At 40.6% G+C, this 21792-nt stretch overlaps 1 protein-coding gene across 2 annotated transcripts; it reads right to left on the reverse strand.

Annotated features, from left to right (window-relative positions):
- Positions 1–724: 724 nt before the first annotated feature.
- Positions 725–21708, reverse strand: usp20 (ubiquitin specific peptidase 20). 2 transcript variants are annotated; one of them, XM_063478213.1, is made up of 25 exons: positions 21380–21708; positions 21159–21266; positions 20953–21006; positions 20614–20676; positions 20390–20530; positions 20118–20220; positions 19855–19924; positions 19570–19683; positions 19384–19462; positions 17981–18494; positions 17698–17847; positions 16798–16910; positions 16373–16545; positions 6891–6985; positions 6765–6798; positions 6627–6672; positions 6297–6477; positions 6039–6165; positions 5785–5954; positions 5529–5610; positions 4050–4158; positions 3862–3964; positions 3717–3785; positions 3466–3634; positions 725–2158 (listed from the first exon to the last, which is right to left on the reverse strand). In XM_063478213.1, the coding sequence occupies exons 2-24, from the start codon at positions 21234–21236 to the stop codon at positions 3477–3479; spliced, it is 2826 nt and encodes a 941-aa protein (XP_063334283.1). In that variant the 5' UTR covers positions 21237–21266; positions 21380–21708; the 3' UTR covers positions 725–2158; positions 3466–3476. The 2 variants fall into 2 exon arrangements, with proteins under 2 accessions (XP_063334283.1, XP_063334282.1); XM_063478212.1 differs by having other exon boundaries at positions 725–2194.
- Between the last annotated feature and the right edge of the window lie 84 nt (positions 21709–21792).

Below are 21792 nucleotides of genomic sequence, written 5' to 3' on the forward strand. Positions count from 1 at the left end.
AAAAGGCAAGCGTGTGGTTTATCTGAAATGAGAAAGAAGATGACTAAGTTTACTTAGCTAAGCTTCTTACAGATTTGTTATCGAATTATCTCTCTTGCATTTCTGCAACATGAATTGCACACTTCAGGAAAATATCTAACATTTTATACTTATGCTAAATTTTTACAAGGTTTTTTTATTTTTTTTTATTTACCATCTTCAGATTGGAGTCCAAACATTGCACAGTAGTATAAAACCAAATAATAATAATAATAAAAGTATACATACACCGAATCAGTATAAGGAGTAACCTTATTGGTGCGACATGTTTCTTTTTTTTTTTTGCATATGTGATATCTGTTTGTGAAGCTGTTGTGTTATTTCTGCTAAATTTTTAGAAGATGGTGGGAAAAAGCACTTTGTACTTAATACTGCCCTTTAAACAAATACTGCATAATGGCCTATTTGAAATAACAGGCATCTCAAAGTTAATTTACACTTAGAAATCACAAGCTTCTGTCTCTTCTCTACATAAAAACCAGCTCTGATGTTCTGTTGCACAAGATTCTCTTTATTAATCCTCTCTCACGCTCAACTTTCTGTCTATGCCCCATGAAAATTCCCATTTCCAAATGTTGTTAATATTCATAAACTCCTAAGTATTGATAGCTGCTTGCGTAAACTAAACAGAAGCGAGTCAACACTTCGATCATTTTGAGCACACAAAAAGATAACGGGTTGTCTGTTTTGGGGTATTAAAAAAAAAAAAAAAAAACTCAACCTGTCAGTGAAATGTCCTCACTTGTGCAAAGAAGAACAAAAAAAACCAATTTTTTTCATCCATTTATACCCAAAGTCTTTTGGAACCCACACATGCATTTTTGTAGTCTGTAAACCCTTTCAAACAAATTCAAACCTAAAAAGACCCACAGTCCTGAGTGCTTTTAAAGAGGACATATTATATACCACTTTAACATGTTGATGCAGGCTTTACATGTCCCCGAAATGTGTAAGGTTCAGCTTATACCCCCAGTTTATAACAGACTCTTTCAGTGCCTGTAGCTTTAAATTAAAAGTGCTGCTGGTGCCCAATCTCCTTTTCAGGAAGTGGTCTGTAAGACACACACGGGAGCAGCCGAAAGCACCACCCAGTGAGAGCAGTGCAGCACAGTGTGCCACATAGATGTGAATGAGAGACTCTGAGGTTTCTATCATTCTCAGTGTGATCATTTTACATGCAAGACAATGCAATCACAAACAACCACTGATTTGAGCTCATGATTATGAACCATGGTTCAATTCTAAAACTGAAACTTTAGCAATGCAGAGCAGTAGCTCTAAAAACTGGCTCATAACTGGCGACAGGTTACAAGCCAGGTTGTAGTTTGTGTCTTCATATTTCATAGTCATTCCATTGTCTGTAAACAAAAACTGAAGATTATGTAAATGAGGTCAGCTGTAGTGGGATTTTAAATGTGCTGAAATGCAGTACAGGGTGCGATGAGGAGAGATGCATAGAGATGTAAAGGACCAAGCTGAGCTTGGACTAAAGCAGTAAAGGTGACATGAAAACACAGAAATGTACACCAGGGCAGGTCTGTGGTATTCAGGCGTATCTATTCGCCAGTGGGGCCTGTGTGTAACTACATGCAATATCTCTAGGGATGCTCTTTTGCCATCTTTTGTGGAAAAACAAAGTAGATTTTGCATAATATGTCCCCTTTAAAGATCAAAGTGTCCGACTGTGATTTATCTGACATCCCTCTCTTCATGGCCGTACCTGCTGATATGTAACTAACTAACAAAAAGCACTGTTAATGTCTCTGGGTTTGCTTCCAGGGAAGAAGAGAAGTCCTCAAAAGCAACACACTGTAATTCTATTCTCCGCAGCATTTTGTCTTGTAATACTTGCAGCCATCTGCCCGTTTAGCATTATACAACACCATGTCACTACAGCGGCCACTGAGACACCACAGCTACCAAAACAGCTCCAGGGATGTGACACAACATCTTATTTGTACACCTCAACATTAAGGATCAAAGTTATCCAACAAATAAACCGTGTCGTATTTAGGTACCGTTTTCTCTTCCTGCAACATGGCTTCAGAATAACATGCTGCTACATTTACAAAGTGCTCAAGATGGGGCTTCTTCACCGTGGTGCAAATTCCTCAGCTTCCTGTGAGGACAAGAGTGGAAAAAGGGCTCAGAAGACCTGGGGATGATAAAAGTTGAGAAAAAGTTTGAGAATGAGCAGACCCTTAGTGAGGCATCATCTCCAACTCTATATTTTGGATTTACAGCAGTTATGAGACCAGATATCCTTCTTTCTGCTGATTTACCCAAATACACTAAGAGGCATACCTGAATTCAACTCTGTGTATATACAGCATATATAGGGATATGTATGTTTATAAGGTATATGTACAGTGTTGTGCAAACGTCTTGAGCCACCTCTCACTGCTATATATTTTCCCCAGAAAAATTCCAGACATTTATTGAATCCTGCAAACATACATGGAAATACAGAGTTTGTACAGTTCTAACAAGTTCAGCAATAGTGCTTCAGGCCTTTTGTTCTGTTCTCTGTCAAGACGATCCCACACTGCTTCAATAATGCTGAGGTCTGGGCTCTGAGGAGGCATTTTATTGCGATTTTTGAATCACTTATTGCTAAAAAATGAAGCTGTTATCAATCAGATACTTTCTAGATGGTATATCATGGTGGATCGATATCTGACAATACTTATTATATTTGTTCCATCACAAATCCCACAAACCAAGGCAGCAACTCCACCGTGTTTTACAGATGGCTGTAGACACTCACTGTTTTACAGATGGCTGTAGACACTCACTGTTGTACCTCTCTTCTGACCTCCACCATACATGTTGATAATAAGTTTTAAATGTGGATCCCCTGCTCTGTGATCAGAATTTACACCAAAAATACAGAATCTGAATTCCTTTGTTTATAAGACCTGTTGCCACTGATTTTCACTCCAGCTTCTGTGTAATTACACACACCTCAGCCACTTCAGATAACAGGAGATGAAGTCCAGATGCAACTTTTAGGTCCATTTTTTCACGTTTTTGAGGCCTGCCAGGTCGTCTTTATCCAGGTTCCTCAATTTTTTAAGGACACACTGCACACCATGCTGAGGTGTGCCAAATTTAAAGCTAATAGCTCTGTTTTCTGTAACTGTCTTATGTTTGGATTTGGGGTGTTTTTTGTAGATTCAACTCAAGGAAATGGGAACAAATAATCTTCGTGACAGGCTCCTAATAACAAAGTGCCTAAGATACAATTTAAAATTGGTTCTTAAAAATAAACAACAAATTTCCTCTGAAAATGGTCAGGTACGAGGACTGGACTCAAAATGAGTGAAAAGGCCAGAGAACTATTGCTAAAGATCACTTTTTAAAAATTCAAAAACATCAGTCTCAAAAGTTTTGCACAGTAATGAAGCAAAGTGTAAAGATTCCAACCTCTCTTTATCTCAAAGTGCTCTCGTCTCTGCCTCAATCTTCCTCTCTCCATGAAGGGTGTCGGGGTCAGCCGGGGCCACCGTCTGTCTCACTGCAATCTCAGGGCCTCCGCCATAAATTCCCAACAAGTACTGCCAAGTCTCCTCTGAGATCTGACCATAGTCTGCACCTGTGGTGAAAAAACACGCAATGTCTAAAAACAGTACATTGATTTTCTACCTTTATGTCCTTTTCAACCTCCTCAGACTTACCTTGCTTTAGCTGTATATGTCCTCCTTTCATAACACCGATTTTACTGTTGTCGATGGGACCGGGTGGCTCTGGGAAAAGGAATGAATAAAAGTATTTGGTAAAGAGAGAAAGATGGAAACTCGAATGCGCTGCTACTCATCGTACCATTGTCTTTGCCCTTCACAAAGCTCTCCCACTCTCTGAACCACTGCATGCTGATACACAGGATCACTGTTGGAGCCTCCTCAGCTTGAAACTCTTTGTTCAGCTACACACAAGAGAAAAAAAAAAGTTCATTCAACACAAAGACACTTTAGCACAAAGGTGAACCTTTGCATAACACACACGTTTACCTTGATGAAGGTGTCAATTTCTGTTTTTCTGCGTTTAGCTAGAGCTTCAATCTCCACCTGACAGATTGCACACATGTAGAGGTGGTTGACTGCTGGGCCACCTCCGAAGCTGAGAGCAGAAAAAAAACGTAACAGAGAGATTGTGAGAGATTAACACATGATTTGATAAGCAAATATAAGGTCTTTTTGTTGGTCTTTACATCAATGCTGAGATGCATGTCATCTTTAAATGGGTGCTGCTGCCTAATATAATCAAAGTGGTCAACAATGTTGCTACATGACGTACCATAACCATTCAGCTCTTATGCCGAGTGACGGTTTTGGCCATTTTGATTCTAAACAACAGCAGCGTCTGGTTTCTTTTTCAATACAGACAAAAGTACTGAGCGACACCTCTTCAACCTTTGTCAGGTATAAAAATCAAGCACCTAACTACGCAGCTTGACTTTACACACGTTGAAACACGTTGAAAGAGTGGGTCATTCTAAAGAGCTCAGTGAATTCAAGTGTGGTGCTGTAATACGATCCCACCGTTGCAACAAGTAAGTTTGCGACATTTCCTTCCTCCTAGCTCAACCTCCTTGTTATAAGTGCTATTACTGCAAAGCAGAAGTGCTTGGCACCAAAGCAACTCAGCCACAAAGTGACTGCAACCATCCGGACATTTTTTGGAATGTCTGGATGGACTATGCTAGTAATTCCAAAAAAATGCCCTTAGTCTTTCCACTAACTTTGGACCAAAACTCCCTGTTTAAGGCAGCAGGAACTTATAAAATCAGATACGATCATGTGGGTCATATATGTGTGTATGTTTATATATGTGACTCCTCCCATCTTGACGGAGGCAGGTGCCTGCTGAGTGGTTGGGTTGAACTGATTCCTGTTCCCGGACTAGATAACTGGATGTACAGCAAGCTCTTAACCACCAAATGACAGCCACCCCACCCCTCTCTCCTGACCTCCTCCACCCATCAAACAGTCTGTGTTTCTGATGGTAGCTTTTAGTGTTTTGGCTGAAAACCTGAGTTAAAATGTTCATTAGTGAGTGTGAGTAAATTTGTGTGTCTGGTTTCATGAGTGCTGGTCAAGATCTGTGTAAATAGTTTTGTAAATCAGACAACTTGTTCTGTTTCACTGTATATACTGAACACTACAGGAGTGAGAAGCCTTTTCCATTAAAACCTCTTTTCTCTTGTTTACTGGATAGGAGTTTAGGTAAGCAAATTGTCTTTTGTTTGACTCTTAATTTGGTCAGGGAAGATTAGGGACCTTTGGAGATCTTTTGTTTGTTTCATTGCCATAGCTCACTGCTGAAGTCAATAAACAGCTGCATAGCATTTGCAATTGCTCTGTGTTTTGGCTCTTTCTTGGGTGGAGTTGGAGTGGGGAATCACATTTCTTGTTACGCCCAGGTTATCCCAGGCCAAGGTCGTAACATAGTCATACTGAGGTTTGTTCGGCAGCATGGAGCACGTTTACCTGTTGTAAAGGTATTCCCACACGTTCTGGGGAACAATCACAACCAGATCATCTATGTAGTGGTATTTATTAGGAGGGATCCCTGCACAGAGATGAAACACGTGAAGGTTAATAAAGACAGTACAGGCATGTTTTTCTAATCAAGACACGTCAGTGGACGACTTAATAAAAATATTTATACCAGGCTGCAGGCTGAGCCATGAAAGTAAAGCAAGCAATTCTGATTTTCAAGAAGAGACTTATTAACCACACATACCGCCGTGCTGACAAAGAAACGTGTGGTTGCTAATGGGGCCTGGCTCAGCAAAGGTGTTGAACTTGTTCAGCCATTCTCTGGAGATGTAAAACTGCAGCAGGCTGGGCTCCTTCATATTGGCCAGAGCCACCACCTTCTGCCTCTCTCTCACAGCCTCCTCGCTACTTTTCCTGCACGAGTACAATAGAAATAAGTCACTAAACACATCTTGGACGAATTAGTGTAGAGTCTATGTAAATGATGCCTTTGCTCACCTATAGAACAACACATAAGCCTCTGCGTTCTGCACCACCGTCTCATGGACTTCGGTAACATACTGGTCATCAAACTCATACCACTGGCCGTTGATTACATTCTGACAGTAAGCTATGTAGTGCCCACCTGCACCCATAAAAAGCATGAGAAAACATTTCAGTGACAGATGCTAATCAGATATGTGTTTTGCTCGCTCCGTGAGATATATTGCCCACGGGGGAAATAATATATCAACAGGAAACTTTGTGGTCTCATACTTCCTGCAGTGCCATGGTGGCAAATGACTGACAGCAAGTCGTAAGTGGTAACTTGCGATGGACTCTCTTTAGCCAGGAAAGGTCGCATGTCGAGGCCCTCAAGCGGGAAGGACACGTGGCTGCTTATCTTGAACGAATACATGACCTCGTGCCGAAAACGTTTCAGGTGAATGCACAGAATCTATGCAGCAAATATAGGACAAAACAAGGAAATTAAAGATGGCATTATGCAGCAGATTGCAAATGAAACTGATGTGTTATCTACTGAAAGAAAGTGCTGAGCTAAAAACAAAAAAGGTAAAAACAAAAAAACAAAAAAAAAAACCGCACCTCTGGAAGTCTAAGCACTTTGCAGTATTTGACACCATTTCTCAACCTGTAGAAAAGAAAACACTGTGTGAATAAATGCATACAAATACTCTCCTTTTAAATCAGGGATATATATTTCAAGCATTTAATTTGACGCACTTTTTACATCTCTCACAGCTGTACATGTTATCCCCTGGAAAAAAACAAAACAAAGAAAATGAATGGAAATTGAAATTCTGACATATAAACTATGCTAGTATTGGAGCATATTAGAGTCCCGATTACCTTTGAGTTCATCTGCAGCAAAAAAAGCAGCAAGGCAGTCCTCTAGTGTTACCATGGGCCCCCAAAACCAACTGGGGATACATGAGACTACAAACCTGCACAACACAAACACAAATACTCATAACAAAAAAAACAAAGCAAGCTGGAGAAATATTAGCTTTAAAAGGCAACTTTAAACTTCAGCGCAGTTGATCACATAGTGAAAAGGTTTCCTCCTCACACGGCCTTTTTGAATTAGTCATTTGTAATCATTCTTACTAATAAGCCTGAATATTCTTTAAGCTTGATTCTCAGACAAAACAAAGTGAGTTAGAGGATGGACTGATGTGAAAGTTAGAACATCTGGAAAACTGCAATTCCTTGAAATGGCCGTTTGGGGCTGGCTCCAAAAGCGAGTCAAAATTATATTTATTGTATTAAGGTTTAAGGTTATTAGGGGCGTGACTTAATAACCTGAAATCTTAAGGTTACAGATGTCCTCTATAATCACTAGAGTCTTTGCAAAGACTCCACCAGAGCTAATTAAAGCTAACTGAAGTCACTCGCCCTTTCTGAGGCGACTTTGGGTTAATTTGATAAGAATTACCTGCCAATAACTAAAACCTGGAGTAACAATTCATCCAAAAGCACTCGTATAAATAATTATAAATCATTCAAGTGTTTCCCATTGTAACCACCAAATTTCCATGGATAAATTTCCATTGGAGAATAGCTTCAAATCATAATGTAATTTTGTTGCTTTTATTTTGAAGGCGGATGTTTGTTTTTTTTAAGTAGTTTTTAAAAATGACTTGGACTTCTAAGAATTTATTTACTGAAGTTGGAGTTGTATGCTTAGTTTGTGTAGAGCAGATTAGTGTGATTCACCACTGAATCACCACGATGAAAAGATGAACACAAGATGAAACACGTAGAGAAATACAAGAACTTGACTGTTTTAGAGAGTGAAAGTTTTAAACATCCAGGTATGGGGTGGTCAAGACCAGCTTTGTGATTTCCCACAAAAACAACTGAAAAACAGTAAAAATATTCTCTGTAAGAATATTTTTACTTTTTGGGCCGGACTAACATGCCCTGATAAAACAGCATTTGAAAATGTGCAAACTGTTAACAAGAAGGGACGAGGACATTTCGGGGAAATCTGAAGCTTCAGTTAAAAAAAAAAAAAAAAGCAGACAATTTTAACTTTTTCTCCTTGTCACCGGATGAGAAATGTGATATCTGCAACACAGCCCAATATAAGTCTATGTACACGTGAAACAAGACAGTTTGACATCATGGAGGAGCTGGAGTTCAATTTCAATTCAATTCAATTCAATTTTATTTATATAGCGCCAAATCACAACAAAAGTCGCCTCAAGGCGCTTTATATTGTACAGTAGATAGCACAATAATAAATACAGAGAAAAACCCAACAATCATATCATATGACCCCCTATGAGCAAGCACTTTGGCGACAGTGGGAAGGAAAAACTCCCTTTTAACAGGAAGAAACCTCCGGCAGAACCAGGCTCAGGGAGGGGCGGCCATCTGCTGCGACCGGTTGGGGTGAAAGAAGGAAAACAGGATGAAAGACATGCTGTGGAAGAGAGACAGAGATTAATAACAGATATGATTCGATGCAGAGAGGTCTATTAACACATAGTGAGTGAGAAGGTGACTGGAAAGGAAAAACTCAATGCATCATGGGAATCCCCGGCAGCCTACGTCTATTGCAGCATAACTAAGGGAGGATTCAGGGTCACCTGGTCCAGCCCTAACTATATGCTTTAGCAAAAAGGAAAGTTTTAAGCCTAACCTTGAAAGTAGAGATAGTGTCTGTCTCCTGAATCCAAACTGGAAGCTGGTTCCACAGAAGAGGGGCCTGAAAACTGAAGGCTCTCCCTCCCATTCTACTTTTAAATACTCTAGGAACAACAAGTAAGCCTGCAGAGCGAGAGCGAAGTGCTCTAATAGGGTGATATGGTACTACAAGGTCATTAAGATAAGATGGGGCCTGATTATTTAAGACCTTGTATGTGAGGAGCAGGATTTTGAATTCAATTCTGGATTTAACAGGAAGCCAACAAAGGGAAGCCAGTACAGGAGAAATATGCTCTCTCTTTCTAGTCCCTGTCAGTACTCTTGCTGCAGCATTTTGGATTAACTGAAGACTTTTCAGGGAGTTTTTAGGACATCCTGATAATAATGAGTTACAGTAGTCCAGCCTGGAAGTAATGAAGGCATGAACTAGTTTTTCAGCATCACTCTGAGACAGGATATTTCTAATTTTAGAGATGTTGCGCAAATGGAAGAAAGCAGTCTTACATATTTGTTTAATATGTGCCTTGAAGGACATGTCCTGGTCAAAAATGACTCCAAGGTTCCTCACAGCATTACTGGAGGCCAAGGTAATGCCATCCAGAGTAAGGATCTGCTTAGATACCATATTTCTAAGATTTTCAGGGCCGAGTACAATAACCTCAGTTTTATCTGAATTAAGAAGCAGGAAGTTAGCGGCCATCCAGGTCTTTATGTCTTTAAGACATTCCTGCAGTTTAACTAATTGGTGTGTGTTACCTGGCTTCATGGATAGATAGAGCTGCGTATCATCTGCATAGCAGTGAAAATTTATGCTATGTCTTCTAATGATGCTACCTAGGGGAAGCATGTATAATGTAAATAGAATTGGTCCTAGCACTGAACCCTGTGGAACTCCATAATTAACCTCAGCATGTGAAGAAGACTCTCCATTTACTTGAACAAATTGGAGTCTATTAGATAGATATGATACAAACCACTGCAGTGCAGTACCTGTAATACCTACAGCATGTTCTAATCGCTCTAATAGGATATTATGGTCGACAGTATCAAACGCTGCACTGAGGTCTAGCAGGACAAGCACAGAGATGAGTCCACTGTCAGAGGCCATAAGAAGATCATTTGTAACCTTCACTAAAGCTGTTTCTGTGCTGTGATGAGCTCTGAAACCTGACTGAAACTCTTCAAATAAGCCATTCCTCTGCAGATGATCTGTTAGCTGTTTGACAACTACTCTTTCAAGGATTTTTGATATGAAAGGAAGGTTGGAGATTGGCCTATAATTAGCTAAGACAGCTGGGTCTAGAGATTGCTTTTTAAGTAAGGGTTTAACTACAGCCACCTTGAAGGCCTGTGGTACATAGCCAATTATTAGAGATAGATTGATCATATTTAAGATTGAAGAATTAATTAATGGCAGGACTTCTTTGAGCAGTTTTGTAGGAATGGGGTCTAAAAGACACGTTGATGGTTTGGAGGAAGTAATTATTGAAGTTAACTCAGAAAGATCGATTGGAGAAAAAGAGTCTAACTTAACATCAATGGTACTAAAAGTAGCTGTAGACGATATTACATCTGTGGGATGATTATTGGTAATTTTTTCTCTAATGATAAAAATTTTATTTCTGAAGAAGTTCATGAAGTCATTACTAGTTAACGTTAAAGGGATTGTTGGCTCAGTAGAGCTCTGACTTTTTGTCAGCCTGGCTACAGTGCTGAAGAGAAACCTGGGGTTGTTCTTATTTTCTTCAATCAGTGACGAATAGTAAGATGTTCTGGCTTTGCGGAGGGCTTTCTTATAAAGCAGCAAACTATTTCTCCAGGCTAAATGATGATCCTCTAAATTTGTGACACGCCATTTCCTCTCCAGCTTACGAGTTATCTGCTTTAGGCTACGTGTTTGAGAATTATACCACGGAGTCAGGTACTTCTGATTTGAGACCTTAGTTTTCACTGGAGCTACAGTATCCAGAGTCGTACGTAGTGAGGAGGTAAAATTATTAACAAGATAATCGACCTCTGTTGGAGTAGCGTTCAGATAGCTGCCCTGCTCTATGTTGGTACAGGGCATTGAAGATGATAACAGTGGGTGGATTATATTCTTAAACTTAGTTACAGCACTATCAGAAAGACATCTAGTTTGATAAAGTCTACTCTCCACTGCTGTGTAATCAATTATTGTAAATGTAAATGTTATCAGGAAATGATCAGACAGCAGAGGGTTTTCAGGAAACACTGTTAAATGTTCAGTTTCTATGCCATATGTTAAAACAAGATCTAGAGTGTGATTAAAGTGGTGGGTGGGTTCTTTTACATTTTGAGAGAAGCCAATTGAGTCTAATAACAGATTAAATGCAATTTTGAGGCTGTCATTTTTAGCATCTACATGGATGTTAAAATCACCCACAATAATTATTTTATCTGAGCTGAGCACTAAATCAGATAAAAAGTCTGAGAAATCAGAGAGAAACTCTGTGTAAGGCCCAGGTGGACGATAGATGATAACAAGTAAGACTGGTTTCTGAGTTTTACAGCTGGGGTGGACAAGGCTAAGCATCAGGCTTTCAAATGAATTAAAAGTCTGTCTTGGTCTTTCGTTAATTAATAGACTGGTGTGAAAAATTGCTGCCACACCGCCCCCTCGGCCTGTGCTTCGAGGTTTCTGGTAGTTAGAATGACTCGGGGGTGTTGATTCATTTAAACTAACATAATCATCCTGCTGCAACCAGGTTTCTGTAAGGCAGAGTAAATCGATTTGTTGGTCAATTATTAAGTCATGTACTAACAGAGACTTGGAGGAGAGAGACCTAATATTTAATAATCCACATTTCACTGTTTTACTCTTTGGTTCAGATGTGGATTCTGTATTGTTCTTTCTTTTTGATTTTTTATGTTTAAGTTTTTTATTGCTGGTTTTTGGTTTGTTTTTTGTCTGTTTGGGAGCTGACACAGTCTCAATGGAGATGGTTTTTTGGGGGGGTAGCGGAGTGATTCGTCCATGATGGTAACTGCATGCTTGGATAGGCTGGAGCTGAAACGGGACAAACTGGCAGGTGTTACAATGAATGGCTGTCTAAATCTGAAGAAAGATAAAGTGACTGAAATGAACACAGAACTGAAATTGATGTTTTTGCACTGAAACCAGGAAGTGTTGTGTAAGTCATTGCTAAAAATTAACCATGTTGCAAGAGCAAAAGCACCGAATCATTTCAGCATTTCACATCATCATCACTGCTGGATCTTTATCGTTCTCTCAAAGAGGAGAGGTTTCTGTGTATCAGAAGACGCTCTTTGGCTCTACCTTCATATGTCAATAAATATGCTTAGTGACTAAGTTTAACAAATCCCCTCTCAGTGATGATCACCTGTCTGCTGTCCTTCATATTTCCACCTGCAGCCCTCCACAACAGTCCCAGTTTCTCATGGGAAAAAGCTGACCCCTGTGTTAGCTGATAACAGCATTGTCAAAACACGGCCACTTCTGTTTCCATAATATCAAGATTGCAACAGCCGTGAAGGTAAAAGTCGAAGCTTTGAAACAAGACTTCATAAACCAGTATGTGACATCACTCAGAGTAGTAATGTGAACATGAATTTTTGAGCTATGATGACGCAAACAAAGCAGAATTGTATTTAGACTTCCAGCGGACAAAGGTTAAGAGTATGATCTTATAGGTCTGATCTTATCTGCGCTCATTCCTGAGGGAGATATCCAGCTCTTTAGTCTCCGGATGCTCTGCCTGTATAGTGCCAACATACGTGCACAGGTAGTTTGGTGCAATGGATTTATCAGATTTTTGGAACAGTAGACTTACCAATGAGACCGAACCAAAAGAGTAATGTTTTAAGCCGAAAAACAAAAACAGTAATGAGCTCAAAGATGCTGTAAGTCATCAGAATTGTCACGGTCAGCAGCGGCAGACCGTGTGGAGAGTGTGTGGAGGACCCAGGTGCGGACACAGGCGAGGAGACAGAACTAACTTTAACAAAAGGCGAGCAAGGGCAAGGGGCAAAACTAAACTAGAACCTACACTGGGAAAACTAAAAAACTAAGAAAACTTTGACTTAACTATGACAAACTAGGAAAACTGGCAATGACTATGAACAGGACCCTGTGCCGAGTGCATGACGAAACAATGAAATACATGAATCACTAAGAGAAACATGAACAGCACAAGAATCCTTAAACCACTTAACCTGACATGACATGAGGGATATAACACAGACGACGCGACGACGAACAAAGGAAGACTGAGGACTTAAATACACACATTAGGTGATCAGGGGAAGTGGAGACACATGAGGACACAGCTGACTAGAATGAAACATAGGCTGTATCCCAATTCAGGGTCTGCAGCCTTAAAGGCCGCATTTTAATTATTACGTCACAGCGACTTGACGAAGGCTGTCCCAATTCAAAGGCTGCTCGAAATACGGCCCTCAAATGCGTCCTTCATTTCCCTGAATTTTAAGGATGGGTCGGTGTATCCTCCGTGGCCCAACCTATCCCACAATTCGTAGCACAGCGGTGGGTGTGGATAATTTTGCCGAAAAAAAACAGCGGAGCGGCCGAAGAGTAAACTTTTAAAAGTAAGTACTGAATATTATGCCACTTATTTATGTGCAAATGTTTAATAATGAAGAACATTAAAACATTACTGTTGGCCACATGTCGGCAAAGTTATGTGACATCAGTGATGTTTGTACTTTCAGCAATGACTTGGTTTTAAAGTCTTTACTTTATACGCCGTTCAATAGTTGACTTTAATCTTACAGACAATGTGATGATTTTATGGATAATTAAAGTCAGTCATATATCCACAAACACAACAAGCTGAAAGTCAGTGATGCTGCTCGGTTTGCAGTCCTGAATATCACGGCACAAGCAGGATTCACTGCGCTGTTAATGTTAGCTATGTTATATTGCTGCCTCTGTTCGGTGGTGTCGAGCCAAACGGACTTTAACGTGTGTTTGAACGAGCTGACGGTTCACTCGTTAAGCTGAAAGAAAGATGCTTTAATCACAGGAGTCACACATGTGTCCACTGTACCATCTGGGAACTCTTCTTGTTTAGCACTTGTAACAACACAAACACTAAATCCTCCTTCTCTTGTGCTGTTTTGTAGCAGTGTATACACCTGAGACTGTCACCTGTCTGTCTGTCCTGCACTCTCTCTCTCTTTCTTTCTCTCGGATTATGGAATAAAAGAATGAACATGTATTTATAAGTTACACTTGTGTTTGAATCCTGCAGCTTATCACACATTTGATTTCCATGTGTGACAACTGCAAGTGTCCAGAGTGAGGACAGACTGAGGGACCCACTGCTGCACATCATCTGTGAGGCTTTGCACCCCTGATGATCCACCAGGACAAACTCAGCAGTGTGTGAGGAAGAGGAGGAGGAAGAGCCAGCAGCAGCTGACAGATGGAGAGAATAGACAGACTGTTCCCTGCTAGAAAAGTTTAGAATAACTAATTGTCTGTCCTGAATCAGTCTTATTAGGTAATGTTCAAATAATTTTATCATTCCAGTGTTTTCAGTGTGGGAGAAAGTACTCAGGGCCTTCAAGTTAAACACTATGAAAGGCAGAAACAAGTTTAATATTCAGAAACCTAAAGTATGTATCAGCAGCAGAACGGACCTAAAAATAAATGTTTGTTTCAGTTCTATGAAGCTTTGAGTATTTTGGATTAGTAGCACTGCTGTGTTTGTTGCATCACATTGCTGTAATTGTTTATATGCTTTATATATTCTGAGGTAAGTTGATCTATAGTGTTACATCATATTCTATAAGGATGTTATGTGTTTGTATACTTTCTGCCCAGTTTGACCCATTTAGCAGAAGTCAGCCTGTTTAAGGCTCTGATATCTATTCTGTATGACTTAAAGCAGTTATGACATGGTCTGATTGAATATTTAATATATCAGTCTACTCTTTATTCTATCAGAAACAGTCATCACAGCTCATACATTTTCTTCTTACACATATATGTAAGCATAGAGCCAAATTTAGTAATGCCAACATATTAAACGAACAATATTTGTCTCTTATATATAATACATCTATATATACACTGTCAAAGATACTTGTCTTTGACTGAAGATTTAAGGTGATAAGACACATAAATAAATGCAACTTGAATCTTTACTGAAGCTCAGTGAATGACACAGAGTTCAAGCTCACTGCTGTAATAAATCATAATTAATATAATAATAACTTTAATATTGGCCATATTATATTTACATTACCAAAGCGAGGTGACTTTAGTCTCATGAACAACATTAGCTAATTGTTATTTACCAGCTAATCTTAAAATGACTGTTCAGTACAGAAATGAAGCCCAACAATCATGTTTTTACAGTCCTGTGGTCTCAGCCTCAGATACTTATCACATCACACAGAGCTCATGTAAAAACAAATGAACAAAATATTTTCTCCTTCATTTCTGTCAAACAAAGCTGTATGAAACTTTTCCAGCAGATAGTATCATGGTTGCTAGGCAACCTGGGCAGCGCGACGGAGGCTAGACCGTCCCATTTCACAAGCCTACAAGCCGCGCACTTCCGGTCTTTAAGTACGCGGCCCTTGTGGACCATTAAGGCTGCAGACCCTGAATTGGGATACAGCCATAATGACAACACAGGGGAGAGTAACACTAACTACAATGAACAAAGAACACCAGACTCTTCCAAAATAAAAAAGGGAAAAATAGACATGACACGAACTTGACAACTAGAGCCACACAGACATGAAACATGTCTGTGTGGTTTCACATGACTAAGAAACAAAGGACTAAACTGCAACTTAGAAATCAACTAGATGAGTTAAACTATAACACAAATGAATACAAAAGATACATAAAAATTCAAACACTGGGTCACGACCCAGCACCGTGACAAGAATTTTAAAAAATAAATAAATAAACCTGGGTTAAACAATAAAAGCCCTCTTCCACACTACCAAGTATTGCATTGCTTGAGTGTTATTATAAAACCAAAGGAGTAGCTTTTAAGAGGTATGGACAAAATAGACATATTTTGCTGAAAAGTGTAACCTGTGCATTTCATAGCCACCTTAAGTTTACAAAATCTCTCTAACCAAGGAGTAATCAGTTGACTCCAGATGGCCTCTCTACATGTCCTACACACAAATTTTATCTGTTTATCAGTACATTTTCAGAAAGGAATACGATAAATCATTGAAGGAAGTTAGCTATGGCATCAGCAGCGATACACTTCCTCTAACTAGCAAAGTGATTGCTAGTTAGAGGAAATAAACTATTCATTTTTTAGATCTATTTAGTTTATAGATCTGGCATACCACATGCGTTCATCTTCATCATCAAACACACACAGACACGTGTTGCAGCACCTACTGTAAAGACTAGCTAAATAAGAAGGTTTTGTAGTTTTATGATTCATTTTCAGGAAATACACAACAATTTTGAAAAAAAAACGACAGGCCAAGTTTCTACTCGCCATTAATTTTGTAAAAATGTTACCCTGCAGGCATGTAGAAAGCTTATCTAACTACATCTGAAGATACAGGAAACTGAAGTCAGAAAAATACCAGATTAAAAGCATATCAGTAACATCAGCAGTCAAAATTCTGCACAACTCAGGTTCAAACATGCAAACGTCGTCTCAGCCTTTTACAATTATATGTGATTCACTGACCGCCGTATGGAGTCCATGATGTAGGAGATCCACCCCTGCGAGCCGTAAGTGTCGGGGCACACACCAGTCTTCACCGGCAGGTTCTGATGGATGGATGAATGGAGCTTTGCTAGGTCTTCTTTACCAGGAATAGGGAGGGATAAGTCCTGGAAGGTTTCCACTGTAGTTGAGACCTGTACCAAATTCAGAGAACCAGTTTAAACAGCATACTTCTAGCATTAAAAGAGCAATTATGAATGTGTTTTAATCACTCTAATAATACAGAAAAGTCTGTATAATATTGAAATGAAATAACTGCACAAGTCACTTCATTTCATTTGAACCTGCTTTGATAGGAAATGTAATATAATTGAACAAATAAATATATTTTATAAAGAGTATACTCTAGCTCCCCCTTGTGTTCAAATATGTGAAATGCATCTTACCCTGTCACAGGTCAAACACTGGACAAGACTGAGGATCGAGCCATCAAAGATGTCAGAGATCACACTGCGATAGTGAGACTGTTTTTTCTTCCTGGCACTGAGTAGCAGCTGAGCTGGAAGACACATGATGGGTGGGAGGGCTGGCTTCAGAGGACAAAGGCATAGAGCATCTCAAAGAGTGCCACCTTAACTAACATCTTTGTAACCGTGTATACTCAAACTGAAAATGGCTTTCAGATACTATTCATCAGCTACACATATCTTTTAATGCCTGCCCCTAATTCTTTTATCCTTCACTTGTCCAGTTTTCTCTTTTTTTTTTTTTAAAGGCCACACTGCACACCATGCTATGACATGCCAAGTTTTCAGCTAACATCTCTAACCTTGGTGGTGCCAAAGTACTACTTTATGCCTATCAAACTGTGTTATCGTTGACAATTTAATTCAGCCAAAGAAATGGGAATAAATTATGTGTTTTTTTCAACAGACTGACGGTCAAAGTCCCAAAAGATACAATTAAATGTGTTTTTTGTTCATGTTTGAATGATACACGAGTCACGTGAGCCTCCACAGTCACCTGACCTAAACCCTGGAGTGAAAATGAGTGTAAAAGCAGCCAATGTCTCCAAAAAAAAAAAAAAAAACTTAGAAAGCTCTTCAGAAAGACTCAAGAACTCCACTTTGGACAGTGTGATTCTACAGGCAAAGACTGGCCTGCTTCATATGTAAAACATTAAGAAGCGTCCTATGTGGTTTACTTATAGTTCTGTACATGCGAGTACCATGGTAGTGCGGTAAAAATGTGTTTTACCGAGGCAAATGTTTCTCAACCTGGGGACTCCACAACAAGTCTGTTAAAATTGTGAAGCATCTTGAGCAGTCTATGAGAAATTTTCTCACCTTTTTTGAAGGAGTATGCAGGTCCTGAAGAGCGGAGAGGGCTGGACCGGGGGGGACTGGAGGACAGTTTGGGATGCAGCTCTTGAAGGGTGCGCACAGGACTGCAGGGAGTGGACTGGGGCTGGGTCATCGATGCTTCATTGTCTGGCTCTAGAAAACATCAGTGGAAACACAAACTTAATGATAACTGATGATATTCTACAATACATAACTGAATAATCCAATATATAAATATATAGATATACAAATATATAAAATCACTGTATTCCTGCTGGTCTTGTACCTGAGCTGTTGTTGCTCGGGACTTGCCCTGTGTTAGACGTCTGATGGTTTTCCTGACTTTGGACCTCTGTGTTTGGGCTTGCTGCAGGCTCCTCTTCATCCTCTGCCCTCCTTTCTGGAGCCCCCTCCTCAGCTGCTGTGTCCACATCAGCATCTTCATCCATCTCTTGTGAGCCTCCACGGAGCGGGGAGCCGGGTACCCTCCTTTCTTTAAGCCTCTCCTTCTCAGAGATCACTGCACCACTACTGACGTCCCCCATTCCACCTGCCGGTGACCGGACTCCATCACACTCATCCTGGATGAGCAGCTCGCTGTCACCCACCCCTCCTCCCTCCCCTCGGTCACTACTGGAGCCAGAGTCACAGGAGAGGAACTCATCCTCAGAGGGGGAGCGGTCTCCGTCTCTTCTGTCCTCCCCGTCGCTCCCGTCGCAGCCCACGCTACACTCCGACAGAGGCTCCTTCAGCTCTTCGTGTAGCTGGTCCATCAGACAGCGCAGGAACTCCTGAGTGTCCTGGACAACACAGAAAGCTTATATTAACTGCATGGATAGGGCCGCATTCACAGAGAACATTTGTAAATAGACAATAGATAAACACAAATATTGCAAGCAAAAAGACAGAAACATTGGAGTAATAAGAAATCAGTTTGCACATTAGCGAGATACCATGTGCTGATCATAGCCACTGAGTAAACAGACAAATCAAACATTAACCAAGCCACCGAGAAAATATGGAAAAAATAACAAGAAACTGGACTGGAGATAACTCAATACCAGGTGATTGTCTGCATTTCCTCTTTAAATAGGATCAGACAAACTAAAATACTAAGTCTGACTTGAAGTTTATCCTTAGACGTGCCATGAAACATAACTGAGTGAAGACGAAGCCCTCTGTCTTTTCAGTATTCAAATGTGAAAGAGACAGAACAACAGAAGTAAAGCCTGTGTTATCCCAAGGAGCAGTTATCTTCCAGATCAAGCAGCCTCTCAGAAGGGAAAGGGAAATTCAATTCCTGTCTTTATGTTAAAAGAAAAAAATGCATTTCCTATTAATTTGTCTAGTTCCCCCTTCCGCCTCCAGACAAATGGCATTTGACGGAAGGCTTGTAGTCTAACAATGAAAGTGATTAAAGATAAAGGAAAACAGGAATTAACGCTAATGTGGATTTCTCTTTGTCAAAGGCCAATCAACCATGTTTGTGTACTTGCTTTAACTGCCACAAGGGGGAGACAAACTGCATATTTAAAACTTAGTCAGAAAATAATGGACTGCACTTTAAAATACACAACCCAGTAATCTTGTGAAAAACATTTTTTGCAAATCCAAGGGTTTAATGGTATAAAATCCAATAAAAGGACAGTGTCAAGATGCTGTTGAAGCATGCTGGGTGGACGGCCCTACCTGCTGAGCGTAACCACGAAACATGGGGTTCACCAGTTTGATGCCGTGGGACAGGCTGGTAGGGACAACATAGCTGGGCCTGAGAGGGGAGCAGTAATAAGAGACATGCAATTATGTTTTCATTTAAATGACTACACACTATTTTGTTGTCCAGTTAACATACAATCACTGTGATGCTATAATTACCGTTTTTTATGCCAGAGTTCTGAGATGAGTTTCTGGTAGCTCTTACACAAAGCAGGCTTCTTGTCAGTCCTTACCAATCCACCGCAGTCCAGGAAAAACTGAGTGAGAGGAGGGCTAATGAGGGGGCAGAGGGACAGCTGAGGTTAAAGCACCTCTAACATTAGTAGTAGATGTAAAACAAAAGAGAAGCTTTATTGTTTGACTGAAATATGTCCAATGATTACCCCGATGAAAGCCAAAACAAACATTAAAGTTGTTCTACATTTTAGGAGGAAAAGCACGCACCAGTTGGACAGGGCTTGAAGAGCTGCGTTCATGTAGCAGGAATTTCCAATATTTTTCATTCCTGTCAACCCTACAAACAATGATCCAAAAAAAGATCACCAATCATGAAACACTTTATCCTCTCAGAAAGTGTTCAAACTAAACATCTTAGACATAAAGAGAGAAAAGAAAAACCTTCAAGGTCTGAATAAAAAGAAACCAGGGCAGCTTTGACCACCAGTCTAGAAATGTTTAAAGCTGATCAAGCATGCATGCATATATACCTCTGGGTTTAAGCTCATCCTCTTCTGACTCTGAGCCTTCTTCTTCGGCCACAGCAATCGGTACTGCTTTGAGTGGATGACCAACTGTCTGGGGAGAGGTTTCCTAGGAAGAGAATACACAAATATTATAAGCATCCTGTGTGTGTGTGTGTGTGTGTGTGTGTGTGTGTGTGTGTGTGTGTGTGTGTGTGTATTTCTTGTTCTTATGTTAAAATGTAAATTCCACTAGTAAGACACTTAACATAAAAACATGTGCTGGGTTGAACTCATACCTGCTCTGTAGCTTTACAGAGGTGTGCTGCAGCAGCTACGGGCACCAGGGCCGGCCTGTGCTCCAGAAACACCTCTCGCTCACACACATAACACCAGATCCTGAACGTTGTCAGGTTCACGGTAAGGTTGTGCTTCTTAGTCTAAATAGAAGCACACAATCTGCTTACAGACTACTGATTAAAAAAAGGGGCTTGCAAATAAATTTTGTATGAAAGGGCCGTACCTGTGCATGCAGGGTGCTGTGATCAGAGTAGGACTCTCCGCACCCGACATACGGGCAGTCATTCTGCAAATCAAACACAATGTAAGATAGGATCTCATGCCTTTTTGCTTCTCTGTTCAGAATCCAAAAATCAATCAAGACCCTTTATCGCTTTCCTGAACTGAAGAGGAACTGCATTTTTAAGCACATTTATGCTCCACGCTAACATTAATTATTCAGCATTCACCTGGCCCTCCAGTCTCTGATGATATATGCTAAGTGCAGTGTTGGCTTAGAAGTTAAGCCACTATTTCAGAGAATAATGTAAGGTATTTAACAGGATCTAAGTCCTAACCTTACCTGCAGACAGGCCCACAGGTTTGGACCACCAGCTCCACATGACTGACAAGTTCCCTACAGGCAATATTAACACAACATAGTAAAGAAGAAGAACGTTATATGCATGGATATTACATGAGCACAACACAGCTCAAGTGCTTATTTAAGTCGCCATCCACAATAGGGTATATTTTACCCCCAGCAGCTTCACCGTATGAAAACCCCACCTTAGACTTCTGCAGAAGGTCCTCCTTTGTCACCTCGCCTATTGAATCGAGGTGGGGGCAAACGTCTTGTTCAGCCATATCTACCAACTATCTTCTTCTGGTGGACGTCTGCAAACGTGACAGGTCATTAATAGCAATAAAGTCTTCAGAAAGGAGCTGCTGTAAGCTAACGCTAGCTCCATCACCTCAACACCAAACACACAGACAGACATCGCACTCACCTCGTCTCTGGCTGATAGCTCAAAAGCAGATGCAGCAGCAGTTGTAGTCTGTCATTACCGCAAAGATAACAATCCCCTAAACAGAAGCTGTCAACCCTGCAAAGGTAAAGGCCTTCTGTTTACCCACCAAAGCTCACGAAACATCTCCTGGCCCGCAGCGACGTGCTTTACAAAGGGCTCACAAACAGGAGCGGCTGCCGCAACCTGAAAGCTTACTTTTCATGTCCGTGCAAACAGCTCGTGCTGAATGCGAGCAGGTGACAGTATGCTAGCAAGACACCGAGGAGGTGACGCGATATCCCGGCAAACCATCCCCAAACAACCTCCCCCCCCGCCCCACCTCCATCTGCAGAGAGGCCCGGCACGGCACGCACGACCACTGGGGACGACGTCAGACTGAAGGAGGAGACGTC

This window comes from Pelmatolapia mariae, linkage group LG7 (assembly GCF_036321145.2).
Source record: "Pelmatolapia mariae isolate MD_Pm_ZW linkage group LG7, Pm_UMD_F_2, whole genome shotgun sequence".
NCBI classification, from domain to species: domain Eukaryota; kingdom Metazoa; phylum Chordata; class Actinopteri; order Cichliformes; family Cichlidae; genus Pelmatolapia; species Pelmatolapia mariae.